General features: G+C 47.5%; 1 protein-coding gene across 1 annotated transcript in view; it reads right to left on the bottom strand.

The window, feature by feature from the left end:
• TBC1D22A (TBC1 domain family member 22A) overlaps positions 1-15,442 on the bottom strand; it is a 268,885-nt gene that overhangs the window by 127,272 nt on the left and 126,171 nt on the right. The window contains exon 9 of the mRNA XM_043969133.1: positions 3,661-3,767. Coding sequence (XP_043825068.1) covers positions 3,661-3,767 — 107 coding nt within the window. The remainder of the gene's footprint in view (positions 1-3,660; positions 3,768-15,442) is intronic.

A 15,442-nucleotide genomic window follows, 5' to 3' on the forward strand; every position in this document is an offset into this window, starting at 1 on the left:
AAAGACTATGGCTGCCTTGTTCAAATCGAGGCCCAGTGACCCCGAGGAAAGGGGAAATAAGGCTCCCAATGAAGGCACAAGGGCTTGATGGAGTACCCTCCCCCTCCCCCTCTCCCCCCCCTTCTCTCTCTCTCTCTCTCTCTCTCTCTCTCTCTCTCTCTCTCTCTCTCTCTCTCTCTCTGTGCAGATGCTTACAAGTAATTCCTCTTCTGGACCCGCCTGAAGCTTGACAAATTCACCTACTGCCCCTCTTGGGACACAACAGATCAACATGTCTCCAGTCCCATGGGACCTCTAGCTTCCCCCCATTTTAAAAAAGATCATCCAGGATGGCTCACCCCAACAGTTGTACCCCCTCGGAGCCAAAGGAATAACAAAAATAAAGAAACTGTTATTCCCATCGCTTTAACAGCTTCACTCTACAAAGGACTTTGGGGAAAAACACACACAGTCATAATGCTGATACTGCAACAGAATGAGGCAGGCCGGCAAATGTCCTTATTACACAAGGGGAGACTGAGATCTAGAGAACCAAGCTTACATGCCCAAGGTCTCGCAGTAAGCAGAAGCGGCAGAGCCCGAATCCGGCGCTTCTGTAACTGAGCCCTGGGTGTTCCTCCATCTGCAGCCTCTCGGTGATTCTTGGGAGATTGGATTTTCCGCCAAGTCGAGGGCACAGTTGTCTAGGGAGCCCTTCCCTAACCAGTGACATCCTGAGGGGGTGTGAACGTGCGGCTCCAAACCTCATTCGGATTGTCCTCACGGTTTAGCCACGAGACTCGCCAGGTCTCGAGCTGCTGGGCTCGACAACGTGGTACAGGAGGAGCTGATGCTCTCGACTGACCGAGAGGGAAACGGAGGCATGACGGGGTAAAGAAAGAAGAGCCCAGAGTTTCCCCCAAGTCCGGCTCTTTTCCCATCACCGCCTGGGGCTCATCTCAATCTCAAGTGTGGAGAATGAAATGGATGACTGCTCCCTGGGCCTTCTCGGGTTTTAAATTCATGCTTCCCAAAGGCCTCAGGCCTTCCCTGTGGCAGGCCTGTCAATAAACCATTTCATCAGAGAACAAACTTGTCGTTTAAAATGAAAAGCCAGCATTGACTGGATTGTTCTGCTGATTTTATTTACAAATAGACGCCAACTCCCTCAGGATTAAAGGAGCAGACTCGTCCTTCATCAGTCACAATCACCCAAGTGACACGAGAAAAACAAAAAACTTCCGAGTGAGCCTGAGCCTCCTTGTAACGGGAAGGCATGATGGGGGGGGGGGGTTTGAAACCATCCCCCACTCTGCTGCATAGCCACTGAGCTGGATCATCCCTAGCACAGGCCGCCTTCCTGCCCACTTGGGTCCCCAGGACCCCACAGCAGCCTTGGGGGTTCAGGTGGAGCTCCCCCAGCGCAGACCCTCGGGGCTATTGGGTGTCCCTCGGAGACGACAAACTCTAGGGGAGAGACTGGCCGCTGAGGAGGAGAATCCTCCACGCTTCTGGTTCTGGGTGGAATACAGGGAGTTGTCTAGGCCGAGAAGTCACAGACGAGTCATAAACTCCACTGCAGACGGAATGAGTTACGGCATCTCTTCCCCTTCCAAACTTCCCAACGGCCACTGAGGACGCCACCATCTTCTAATCATTCAGCTCTATAGCCGTGGTGTCATCTCTCCTCCTCTGTCCCTCAAGCCAGAGCAGTCACCATTTCTCCCTTCACATCTCCCCCATCTAACCCTCTCTCTCCCCTCCCACGTTCTTTTCACCTCCTGCTTGGATGATTGCAGTCATCTCCTAATGAATCTTTCTGCCTCTAGTCTCCTCTCTGTCCAATCCACCAATCATACAACTGCTAAAGAGCTTCCGCCCAGGCACAGGTTTGACCGTGTCAGTCTCATACTCAATACACTAGAACAGCTCCCTGAGAGCAGAGAGCATCTTATCGAATAGTGGCCTTTGGAATATCTATCTACAGTGTTTGTGCCATATATCATTATTATCTGGGAGTTGAAGTATATGAGGTCATTACTTAGAATTAAGGAATTTCTTTTTTTTTTTCTTTGTGGGTCAATGAGGGTTAAGTGACTTGCCCAGGGTCACAGAGCTGATAAGTGTCAAGTGTCTGAGGCTGGATTTGAACTCAGGTCCTTCTGAATCCAGGGCCAGTGCTTTTTCCACTGTGCCACCTAGCTGCCCCTAAAATAAGAAATTTCTACATACATGTGTGTCCATATTGGGTGGTGTGCTCAAAATCTATTTCCTGACGAGGAGCCCAGTTGAAGTTTCAGAAGCCCTGCTCTGGGGATCCAGCAGCTACTCACTTACAACATCCAGGAGCCTCAGAGTCTCTACCCCCAAAGCTGCTAAGAACAAGGCAGGGGGTCCTGGCCTCAGGCCCAGCTTTGGGGTAGCCTGGAGGTCTGCCTGTCTTGGAAGAAGCAAGTTTGGCCACTTGCTGCCTCATTTCTGAGAAGTGAAATGCTGCCGGGAAAAGAGGCCTGGCGTGGGTGTCAGAGGACCTGCGTGCTAGCCCTGGCTCTGAGATCCCACAAAGTCACTTCCTGTCTCTGAGCCTCACCTTCCTCATCAGGGAGATGGAGCCACACTGCAGGATGCACCGGCTTTTCAGAAAGCCGGGGAGAGCAGGAATGTGCTTTGTAACTTGTCAGGCAGACGGGCCATCGAGGCCCGAGACTCCCTGCAACACAATCGCAGGCTCATGGGTGGTCAGCCCTCCCACTTCCCACATGAGGAAACAAGGCCCAAAGGAAGTCAGTGACTGGCCCAGGACCCCCCGCGTGGTCAAGAAACAGAGCCAGCATCTGGACCGGGGGTCCTGACTCCCACTGCAGCCCCATCACTCTGACTGCTGCGACTACTCACCTCAGCTTCCATGAGCCGTGGTAGCCCTTACTTTCCCTAATCTTTATTCTGCTCAGTCCGACAGGATATGAGGGAAAAGGAGGAAAGACCACTGGACCAGACGGCCTCCAGCCCCTGGGGGCTCCACAGGGGAAGCAGAAGGTGGGCACAAGAAGGGGAGGGCTGCTGTGGTAAGGGATAAGAAGTTCTAATCCTCATCTCCTTAAGAGAAATCAGGAAGGCCGGGGGCAAGGCCTGCCCTCCTCTGAGCCCCTCTGCCCAGCCAGCAGAGCAGCGGCTGATGTCCTCAGTGCCCTCTACCCATGAAGTCCCTCGAGGAGTTTCTGTCTGAACATGTGGGAGGAGACGATCTCCTACAACCAGACCCAGGGGCTTGGTTCTTAGCAGCTGGCAGTAGAGGCAAGTAGTCCAGGGAAAGCATTAGGGGCATTTATTTCTGCTCAGGTAGGCAGTCGTCAGCATGTGAATAGGCTTCGTGTTTATAAACTGGCTGTCCCAAATGAAAGGAAGGCCAGAGAGCAGGGCACATTTCGAGGCTGGGATGTCGTCTTAGCTTTTAGGGGCTACCCCACCAGCTCCCAGAACGCGGCCATAACCGAGGGTCTCCAGAGGCAGGCAGCTGGTGCTCAGAATAAAAGATGCCGTCGCCACCCACCCAACCACACCGCCTTTAGTGTTTCTTAGATCTTGAGGCTTTGTCCCACTTTCAGGAAGAAAACAAAACCTATGTCCCCACCCGCAGCCATCTCTTCCTCTGCCCAGCCCCAGGGGCCGGGCACCCTTTACCTGAATGCCATCCAGCAGTTTGCTCAGGCACCAGTAGCTGTCAGCTTCAATGTTCCGCAGCACCTCGGCCGGCACACTGGAAACATCCACATTTTCCACTTCTTCTTCTGTTTGAGAGAGAGCACAGAAAAGAAAAATCAAAAAGGACAAGAGGCAAGGCACTGCGGATGGGGGAAACTGAGGCCGAACAACCCAAGTGACCCAAGCCTACTGGCAGAGACCCTGGGCCAAAAGTCCCCCAGGTGATGCTCTCCAAATGAATCCTGGATTCCTCAACCCCATCACTTAATGGTTCTCCACTTTAATAACAAATTAGCTGAAGATAATGAATATTCTGAGCCTTCTCCGACTAACTGGCATAATTAATACACAGTCGGCGATGCCTTCCCAGGCATTTCAGAATGAAAAGAAACATCATTCGTAATGAAGATGCCTATTTGGGGAATATTTACTCCTGCTGGAGAGATGCAAAGTTTGCTATGGAGATGAACAACCTCCACTTCAGGCAGACAGAAAACAGACAGACAGGGAATGTTTTCAGTCGTCCTGCATGCCGCCCTCTGCTGATGCCTCCCTCCAACAGCCTGGCACTGATGCTGGGCTCTCCGAGGCCCTTCCGACCAGCCTGGGAACCCCATAAGTGAAAGGTGGCACGTCTGCCACCTGAGGATTAGCCTGGCTAGGTCTGGAGAAACTCAGTGCCAAGTCGACTGCAGAACGAGGAAACAACATCTAATAAGTTGAGATGGGGACACGATCTGTGCCAAGGAAGAGAGCACACCCACTGAGGAAAACCTCTGATCTTCAAAGCCTGACAAAAGGCTTCTGCCAAGATCACTTCCAGAATTAGCTTAGTCTTCCAGTGTGAGGCTCTCCCCAACAACACGGGCTACTCATGGCCCGTAGTTATATGAAAACAAAGGGAAGGGGTTGACAGAGTGCCACCAGAGCAGACAACCTTATAGGTGCCCAGGGGTGAGTCCTCATCTCTCCTCATCCATCCAGGGAGGACAATGAGACTTTGCTGAACCTGTGTCCCCACGTGGCTGGGAAGGAAGAGAACACTCTATAAAACAGGAAGCACCAGAAATGGCAAGGGGAGTTCTTACCATTCTCAGGCTATGAGATTGTATTCAGTGATCTCTCCGATCCCTTCTAGTTCTAAAGCTACGGCAGCCTCACAGGACCCAGAGGAAAGCCCGAAACAAGCTCAATACAGTCTCAGACAGGGACAAGCCTCAGTGAGACAAGAAGTGGGAGGAGGGCTACCGTCCACACTGCGGGGAGGAGTACCCACAATACAGAACACAGACGCATCAAGAGAAAAATCTGACAGAAGAAGGGAGAATATGTAAATGTAGAAGAGAGTGCACAGCCACGGTCTGTGTTGTTTCCTTCTGGAAGCGTGCTGAACGTAATAACAAAATGCACTTAGAGACTCGAATGTCGAAGTCCAAATGCAAACAACAGTCAAGACCGATTGTTCTGGGACTGCTGTCATTCCAAGTTCAAACATGCAAATACTTATAAATGACTGAACAGTAACCCAACAGTTAAGGGGACATTTATTAAACAGATACCATAAGTAATGGGCATATCTCAGTGTCCAGCATTGGGCTCAATGATCTCTCTGCAAACAAACCAAACACATTTTATTGAACAGTGGTATTATCGGTGGCATAAAAATAAATTGAGGCTAACAGTCGACTTTAAATGGAAAACCAAATATGGAAAAGTTCAACTCAGAAAATCCTTGGAAAACTCTAAGGCAGTGAAAATTGGAGCAGGAAATGCAAGTGTTTGGAACTTTAGCACAGTATTCACCTGTGTGTGGGTATAGGAAGGCGGTAAAAATCCCTTTGCAGGATGCCTCCCAAAAGCCTGGACCTTCACAATAGTGCAGGAGATGGGCAGTACAAGTATTGGCTGTAATAACTGTCAGAATATTACTGATGATAATAATCCCCATTTCCATAAAGCTTGAAGGAGTCAAATAACTTTCTGCACAAGAAGTTGAGTCAAACTAAGTCAAGAAGGGTTTACTGAATACCTACCATGTGCCAGGCATTTGCCAAGTGCTGGACATAGAAAGAGAAGCAAAAACCAGAGCCCTGTCCTCCAAGAGCTCACAGTCTAGTGGGGGAAGACAACATGCAAAACAGTATGGTTCAATCTGCAGGAACAGGCTGCATAACGGATAAACTGAGCACAGGCTCGGATGGAAGGTTCTAGAATTAAGACAGCTAGAAAAGGCTTCCTGTCGGAGGTAGGATTTTAGCTTACCCTTGGAAGAAGCCAAGAGGCAAAGACGGGTACAGAGAACATGCTAGGCATGGGGGACAGCCAGAAAAAATGCTTGGAGGCCAAGAAATGGAGCTTTTGATTCGAGGAAAAGCCAAGAGGCCGGTGTCACTGGACTGCAAAGAACACAGGGAGAAGAGGCGTCTCCAAGGAGGATTAAGAACACTGACAAGGCAGGAGGGGGCTAGGTAATGAAGGGTGCTTTTTCTTAAATTTAATTTTATTTTTTCTCCCACCCTCCCTTCCTTCCCTCCTCCCCAAGACAGAAAGCAGTCTGATCTAGGTTATATATGTACAATCACATTAAACATATTTCTGCCTTAGTCAACTTGTGACAGAAGAATCAGAGCACAAGGGAAAAACCTCAAAAAAGAAGGAAAAAAACAGCCCCAAAGTAGAATCTGCACTCATAATCCACAGTTCTTTTTTCTGGATATTGAGAACATTTTCTACCATGAATTCTTTGAAACTGTTTTGGTTCAATGCACTGCTGAGAAGAGCCAAGTCTATCCCCATTTTTCATCACACAATGTTGCTGTTACTGTGTACTCCTGGTTCTGCTCTTCTCAGTCAGCATCAGTTCATGTAAGTCCTTCCAGGTTTCTCGGAACTCCTCCTGCTCATCATTTCTTACAGCACAATAGTATTCCATTACATTCATATATCACAATTTGTTCAGCCATTCCCTAATGGATGGGCATCCCCTCAATTTCCAACTCCTTGCCACCACACATAGAGCTGGTAGAAATATTTTTGTACATGTGGGTCCTTTTCCCTCCTCTATGATCTCTTTGGGATACAGACCTAGCAGTGGTACCACTGGATCAAAGGGTATGAACAGTCCCATAGCCCTTTGGGCATAGTTCCAAATTGCTCTCCAGAATGGTTGGATCAGTTCACAGCTCCACCAACAATGCATTAGTGTTCCAATTTTTTCCACAGCTTCCCCAAGATGAAGGGTGTTTTAAAGTTAACAGAGAAAATGATTTTATATTTGATCCTGAAGGCGGCTGGGAACCAAAGGAGTTTAATGAGTAGGGGAGATGAGATGATTGGACCTGCATTTTTCAGAAAATCACTTTGGGGGCAGCTAGATGGCGCAGTGGATAGAGTACCGGCCCTGGATTCAGGAGGACCTGAGTTCAAATCCAGCCTCAGACACTTGACACTTACTAGCTGTGTGACCCTGGGCAAGTCACTTAACCCCAATTACCTCAATTAAAAAAAAAAGAAAGAAAAAAAAAAAAAAGAAAATCACTTTGGTGGCTGAATAGAAGACTTTAGGCAGACAGTCCCCCCAGTAGCCTGTCGGATCAGGGCTTAATAGTTTTTCCTAGCTCTAAATGTTCTGCTCTTGTGATGCTCACACATGATGTAGCATAGTTAAGAAGAACAGCTAGAATCCAAAGAGCACTTGGAGGCCAGCAAAGTGCTTTACACAAGGTATCTTCTTTCATCATCACAGTGAGCCTGGGAGGCAGGCTCTAGAATTATCCCCACTTAACAGATGAGGCAGAGGGCTTGACTGACTGAAGTCTAAAGTGTCTGAGGCAGGATCTGAACTTAGGTCTTCCTGACTCTGGGTCCAAATAGTCTCTCCACAGTGCGACTGCAGATGTGGAATAACACAGGTGAAGAACTCTGCAAACCTTAACAAGGGACATCAATGTTAGCCCTGTTCAGCAGAAGCAGCAGCAGCAAACTCTTCTCATCTTTTCAACAGTCAGATAGGGACAGTCCAGGAATGGGTCCCTGGCCAATTTTTCTTTTGTATTAAAAAAAAGGAACAGCCTTTGATTGTTGAATTTTGCCAGGCGATCTCCCTGGCAAGTGTCCTCGGGACAGTGCCAGGAGAAGCCAGGTGCACGAGGAGGAGCTGCTCTGTCCCTCACATGCCCCCAAAACTGTGACCACCTCTGTCCAGCTTCTGTATCTGGAGAACTTTCCATTCCTTCCATGAGGCTCGGAGATGATGAGCATCTGGGACAGTGACATCTGGGGAAAATGTCATTCTTCAGAAGGAAATTCACAAGAACCACAGACCAACGCATTACACTATGTCTGTGTCTGTTGGTGTTTGGGATTCTTGGTTCTACACGGAATCCTTTTCTGTTCTACTTAATATATGGAAATGTTCTTTTACTTTGGTGTTCATCAAATTGAGAACAAAATAAAATAAAAAACCCTCTTCTTAAGTTTTCGTGGATTCACGTTAGGTCAGGGTGTGTGTGGGCAGCAATTCTATCTTGGATAACAGTCCATTTGCAGTACAATTTACAGGCTGCTCTCTCTCGAGAACAGTTGAGGGTCTATATCTGTCACAGAGGGACTGTCACCTGTCAGCCCATGAAAGAGATATCCGGATATAGAATTCTAGCCCTGGGTCATGCCTTGCTGGTTGTTCAGGAGGTGTTCAACGTTTGTAGTCTATACATAGTCTGTACTGATCACTAAGTTTGGGCTTCTTAAAAATAACCTTTCTGTGGGGATGACCTAGCCCTAAATACTCCCCTAAAGTCCTCAGTTTCCACAAACAAATCCATACAACTCAATGAAGGACTTCTTGTCCATCTATCCATAGCCAAGTACCTGCATTCTTGAAATCTAGATGTCTTACAAGCTCCATTTTCAGTGGCATTCATAAAGTTCAATTGCTTGTACCTGCTGTCAGCTCTGACGATGACTATTGTTTGGTGAGGTGATCCCACCAGTATATTCAAAGAATTTCCACTGGGTTTTGACCAGCTGATCCCCTTTTGGTGAGGGCACATTTGCCTTCCTATCTAGGGCCATGAGCCTTGGGTTTCTGTTAGGACCCTGCAGATCTGCAATGGTCCGTTTTCTGATTCCAGAGCTGTCTGTGAAGGTTGGGACTGGGCTTGGGGCTTTATAAGTGTTCTCCCCATCAGTTATGATTCAGGAGGCCAGCAAGTCTCGGCACATTCACCTCGGCCTTCTCCTGGACATGCCGAATAGGTCTTACTGGGCTGAGACTAAAGTGTAAATGAAGCCTTCATTCGGTGGCTTGTTGGGGCCTCTGCATGACTGCTTCAGGTTTTCAAACTTTGCCTTCCACTGACACACACTAAGAATGTTTAATTTATCAAGTCCAAATGACATGTTGATACCATTGTGGAGAGATTCCATAAGATGAAGGAGGTGGTTTTTTTCTTAATCATAAAAGTATTTTATTATTTTCTAGTTACATGTAGATATAGTTTTCAACATTTGTTTTTATAAGATTTCTAGTTCCAAATTTTTCCCCCTCCCTAAGACAGCAAGCAATCTGATATAGGTTATATATGCACATTCACATTAAACATATCTCTGCATCAGTCATGTTGTGAAAGAAGAATCAGAACAAAAAGGAAAAACCTCAAAAAAGAAAAAACAAAAGCAAAAAAAAGTAGAAACAGTATGGTTCAGTCTGCATTTGGATTCCACAGTTCCTTTTTCTGGATCTAAAGAACATTTTCCATCATGAGTCTTTTGGACTTATCTTGGACCCTTGTATTGCTGAGAAGAGCCCAGTCTATCACAGTTGATCATTACACAATGGTGTGGATACTGTGTACAATGTCCCCCTGGTTCTGCTCATTTCACTCAGCATCAGTTCATGTAAGACCTAATGAAGGAGGCTTTAAAGAGGTTTTCAGGTGAAGCCTGAAGGATGGCTTGCTATCATCCCAATACATCACGTGGTGGATAAGACCAAGTGGTAGCACTTGCCATGGGTGGATGTGCCAGGACAGAGATTACATCACTTCCCCTTCCACACCAATGAGCAGAGTCTTCTTGTATGTCAAATACAGTAAGACAAGATCCATCTCCAAGACTGAGCTATGTCTTTCCAGTGTCGCCCAGTCCATCTGATGCAGGGTAGGCCACTTAGACCCCGTGTGACCCTGGATAAGCCCCTTCCTCTTGCAGGGATTGGCTTCTTGTTTTGTAACATGGGGAAGTAACATGTGCATATATAACCTATGGACTCTAAAATGCTGCCTGACATTAGGCCAATAGTCCTGGAAACCTATGCTAGCTGATGTGGGGGAGAGCTTCTCAAGTAAGTGCCCACAGCAGGTCCATGGGCAGTGTCAACAGTAAAGACCCAAGAAAGGAAAGATCAAGAAAGTTTGGCATCAGGGTGACTGGCACTCCAATCTGGGCTCCACCACTCACTAGCTGGGGACCCTCCACAAACTATTTCACTTTTCTGGGCCTCATGGGAAAATGGGAGGAAAACCTCTTTGGGTTGTGTCAAAGAAAGTTTTGTAAACACAAAGTATACTCAACCTAAGCAATCTCCCCATAAAAATAATGCTACATTATTTTTAATATTTATACAACCATCAGAGCAAACTGGCTGGGTATCTTCCTGTCTAAAAGCATGGCTCAGTTGCCTTTGGAAAAAATTCCATATGCTACCAACTTGGAATTAATCAGGGGGAAAATATTCATCCCAATGGCTTAGAAACAAGATATTAAGTAGGTCAGGAGGCATCAGTAACGAGGAGTCTGGTCTAAAATGTTTTCTTCTGTCATCTTAACTCTTTCAAAGACCTTGAAAGTTACTGAATATTGCCTCAGACTAATAAACTGCAAATCTGGAGAACAAAGCACTCCCTGGACCAGAAGTCCCTATCAGGAAGTCATATTAGTAGTGGCAATAATCTGGCAGAATGAACCCAATGGAGGTGGGCCTGGCTCCTAGAAACAGTTCTGGCTCCAGCTGAGCACAGGGGGCCTGGCCCAGGGTCCCTGAGGGGGTGGTCCTGCCACCCATCAGGAGCCCACCTGCAGCAGGAGCTGTGCAGGATGAACGTGCATCCAGGCCAGGATCCAGTTTGCTTGTGAGCCTCACCCTCTGCCCTATCCAGGAGATAGGGCAGACATTTTTACGGACAGGGATGCTGGGGTCCAGATGAGGGAAGACCCCCTTGATCCTCTTAATATCCTAAAGTAGCCATCAGCAGCGAGCATGGCACATCTCAGGGAGGAAAGCCTCTTCCATAAGATAAATTCTGAGGCATCTCCCCAACACATCCCTTGGTTCATATCACGCCAGGGCTGAAGTCCCAGCTCTAGCGTTCAAAGACATCTCCAAACCATTTTCATCCTAAAGGACCCTCCTCATCTGCAACCAACACCTACTGTCTGGTCAGACGTGATTGCCTTCTGCCCCTCCTCTGGCCTGGGAGAGCCCCACACCCAGGGCCCTGCTCGGGGCAGCCCCGTCCTAAGCAAATGATGAGAAAATAATGGGATTTAGCAGATGCTCCAAGGCCCACCTGGAGATGAATCTAAACTGACTGAATTAAGTGAGAGTGATTGACCGCTGATTAGCCTACTTCAAGTTAACTAGATTGTAAGCACACCTGGCCGGCCCTTAAGAAGGTATTGTTCTCAGAAGCTAAAGACTTTGAACTTAACTCGAGAGCACCTTCAAGTCCAGTGAACCAATGGATTTGGATGATGCTAACCAATCAGCTTGAAGCAGTGTGTAAGGACCTCCTACACTCTGGACCGATAAAAAGCTTCCACACTCGGTGTGAGGAGAGTTTGTGGTTGAAGCAGGCTCATGGCAGAGGACTTGAGGAAGAACCTGACCAGACTGGAACTCTAGGCTAGATGGGCCTTTTCTTAACCTTCTGAACTCCACGTGAATACCTGGTATGCCTTAATGAATGCTGAATGCCCAAAGACTGGTGCTAAAGCTTCTAATTTAAGGCAACCATACATTTAAATTTTAAACATCACACTACCGAAATGTCGGATGCATCACGGATAAGGTATTCACCCACCCAAGGACACTGATAACCTGCACATGCATGGGCGTCCCCCTGCCTAAAACCTTCAGAACAAATACAGTCAGTGACGTCAGTGAATTGATGCAACATGAAGTGAGCAGAACCAGGAAAATAATGTATACAATAATAACAACAGTAAAGACAAATAACTTTGAAAAAATCTAGGAGCTCTGACCAACACAATGACCAACAACAGTTCCAGTGGACCCATAACAACATGCTGATCACCTCCTGATAGAGAGGTGATGGATTCCAAATGTCAACTGAGGAATACTTTTTTAGACACAGACAATGCAGAACAATGCAAAATGTGTTTTGTTTGACTCCCTATACAAGGGAGTCCACTCAAGGGGTAGGGGAGGTGGGGCAGCTAGGTGGCACAGTGGGATAAAGCACCCAGCCCTGGAGTCAGGAGGGCCTGAGTTCAAATCCGACCCTCAGACACTTGCCACTTACTAGCTATGTGACCCTGGGCAAGTCACTTAACCCCACTTGCCTCACCAAAAAAAAAAAAAAAAGGTAGAGGTGGGGGGTGGAATGAAGACAAGACTCATCTTCATTTGAAAATAAAATGTTAATTAGAAAGAAAGAAGGAAGGAAGGAAAGAAGGAAGGAAGCCTTTTCACTCACGCCTTTGAAGACTTGATGCCTTTATAAATGAAGTGAGAGGTATGGAGGAGAGAACTGTTAAAGGATCAGCACCTTAGGAGAAGAGGTATAAAACCTGAACTTAGTAACAAACACCCTAAAAATCAGAATACACGAAAGGGAAATTAACGATTCTAGGAAATAACTAGACTAGATGGCAAAATCCAACAATATATTCCTTATAAGAAACACACTTAAAGTTTTACAGAGGGGCAGCTAGGTGGCGCAGTGGATAGAGCACCAGCCCTGGAGTCAGGAGGACCTGAGTTCAAATCCGGCCTCAGACACTTGACACTTACTAGCTGTGTGACCCTGGGCAAGTCACTTAACCCCAACTGCCTCACTTAATAAAATACCCCTGTGGGCCTCTACTATCCAAGCCAGTGGGCCCAGCTCTCAGCAGCCGCCCAGCCATCCTCCTGGACAAAGAGGCTCTGATCCAGGGGACCCGTCTGGAGGGGAATGGCATCCAGAATGCCTGCATCACTCCTCAGTCCCTCCACAAATGACCTCGCCCTCGTTCCCGTAAATGCTTGAGCATCCATTTGGATTCATTGCTTAAAGCCCCTTTACTCTAAGTGATGTTTTTCAGAAATAAGAAGACTCATGGCATTTGATAAGGACAACGGAAGCTGTGTTCTCTCTGTCTCTGTCTGTCTCTGCAGTTTAACACTGAGTGAACCACTACTCTTCAGCAAATGAGGGTGACGTGGTTCAAGAGAGTCCAGGACTGAGGTGGGTCAGGATCCATTGGTCATATAATTCTTCTACCGTCTCATCTTCAAGTGGAAAATATGAAGGGAGAACTAGAGAAGAATTATGCCTCTAAGTCTGTTATTGAATGTGTACAGAAACGGACTCTGGGCCCAGCTGCTGACTCGACACTGACCAAAGGAGGAGCAGCCAGCCAATGGAACAAAGCTCACAGGCTCATCATCAGAAGGTGGACCACGAGCGAATGAATGATCTGGCCCAGAGCAACTTATCAAGACAGAAAGGCTGCGACCTGGATCCAGTGAGGGAGTGCCCAGGATGAGGTGATCCAACATCTTCCTCATATGGAGTAGAGCTGAAATTGACCAGCAGGATCCCCTGGGCTGGGTTGCCTGAAGAGGGGCAGGGCTCCCAGACACAAGGAGGGGAGACCCCCTGGCCGTGGACAGCTGTGCTCACTTCTGGGTGATGCTATTTGGGAAGAACACTGACAAGCTTCCAGAGAAAGGGCATCAGGGAGCTACTGGCAGGAATGGATAAAGCACAGAGCTGGATCGGTCTAAAACCCACAGACTTAAAACAAGTAAGCTCTTTAAGTGGCAGAGAAGACCCAGACTCAAATTCTACCTCTGCAACTCTGGACTAATGTCTTCACCTCTAAGCCCCAGTTTTCTCATCTGAAAACAGTTAATAATAAGCCCCAGAAACCTTGAGCCCTGGAGCAATGTGACCTAGAAATGCTACTGTTGCTGTTTTCTGATGAGATTTCAAGGATCCAGGCACTCACAGAGAAGCCTGGACGGACCACAACCCCTCAGGGAGCCTGCTCCACTTTCAGTCAGCTCCCCTACCTACTGTATGCCAAGCACTGGGCTAATAGATGGGGTCCTAGCTCGTTTCCAGGAGCTCCCAGTGCAACATGTCAACAACTACGTGCAAGCATGACAGAAACAGAATAAATTGGACATAATCAAGAGAGAGGAGGCTGGAGAATGGAGCTGGAAATGAACTGAAGCTGCAGTTGCCCCTGTCACCACCAGATGGCACACCAGCTCATCAGTACTCCGAGAACCCTGTCCAACTCCTTTCCTTTCTTTTTTCCCAGGAAATACTCCTTTATTTAAAGTCGGGGGTTCCAAATTCTGTCCCTCCCCCCCCCCCACTGAAGCGGCAAACAAACAGATAAGGGTTACGCATGGACAACTGTAAAACATCACCACTTGCTTCGGTCTGTGTTCATCACGAGTTCTTGGGAAGTTCTCGGATCACTGTATCATTGAGAATAGTTACGTCACTCACAGCTCTTCCTCCAACAATATGGCTGTCCCTGCGCACAGTGTTCTCCTGGCTCTGCTCACTTCACTAGACATCAGTTCATACACGTCTTTCCAGGCCTTTCTGAAGCCACCCTGCTCGTCATTTCTTACAGCACAATCATATTCCATCACCATCCTATACCACAGCTTGCTTAGCCGTTCCCCAATGGATGGGCATCCCTCTGATTTCTAATTCTTAGCCACTACAAATAGAGCGGCAGTAAATATTTTTGTACAAATAGGTCTTTTTCTTTTGGGGTGTAACAATTGGAATGACACCACCTGCTGGAGACTTACTGTAGGAAAGCTCCGCCATGAGAAGGTGCCTGAGGGCAAGCCATGTGGAAGTGAGGTTTGCTTGTGGGAAGGAGAAGGGGTGAGGCTGGCTCTCTAGCTCTCCTGCATCAGGACTCTGGTGTAGAGTGGAGCTAGAAATGCTCTCCCTTTAATAGATTAATGAATCTAGGCCTTTCTCTTTCTCTTCACCAAATTCTTATTCTCCTTAATAAATGCTTAAGAGTCTAAATTCTTGCTAAAGCTTATAATTTATTGGCGACCACTCATTAGATATTTTAGACAGACTAGCTAGAATTTTAGCTCCTTACAGGGGGATGTCTTTGGGATATAAATCTAGCAGTGGTATTGCTGGATCAAAGGGTATGCACAGTTCTGTAGCCCTTTGGGCATACCAACCCCTCCTTTCACAAGGCTCTGTTCAGGGCTCTCTCCAGTCTGTCTCTCTCTCTCTCTCTGTCTCTCGGGGAGGGCCCCCTTCCTGACCTCAGAGATGATGTCCAGCAGCCCAGGGAGCAGTCCTGCATGGATTCCCAGCAGAGACCTGTTATTAAACTCACAAGACAACATTTTGAACCTGGTATAAAGTACAGAGAAAACCTCAAGATGATAATCTATGAGGAACTGTCAAAATGTCCACACTTAACCAGAACCGGGTTTGACTGATGTCCACTTTTAAATACAGTGCCCTTCCCCGCCAGG

Source organism: Dromiciops gliroides, chromosome 5 (assembly GCF_019393635.1).
Source record: "Dromiciops gliroides isolate mDroGli1 chromosome 5, mDroGli1.pri, whole genome shotgun sequence".
NCBI lineage: Eukaryota > Metazoa > Chordata > Mammalia > Microbiotheria > Microbiotheriidae > Dromiciops > Dromiciops gliroides.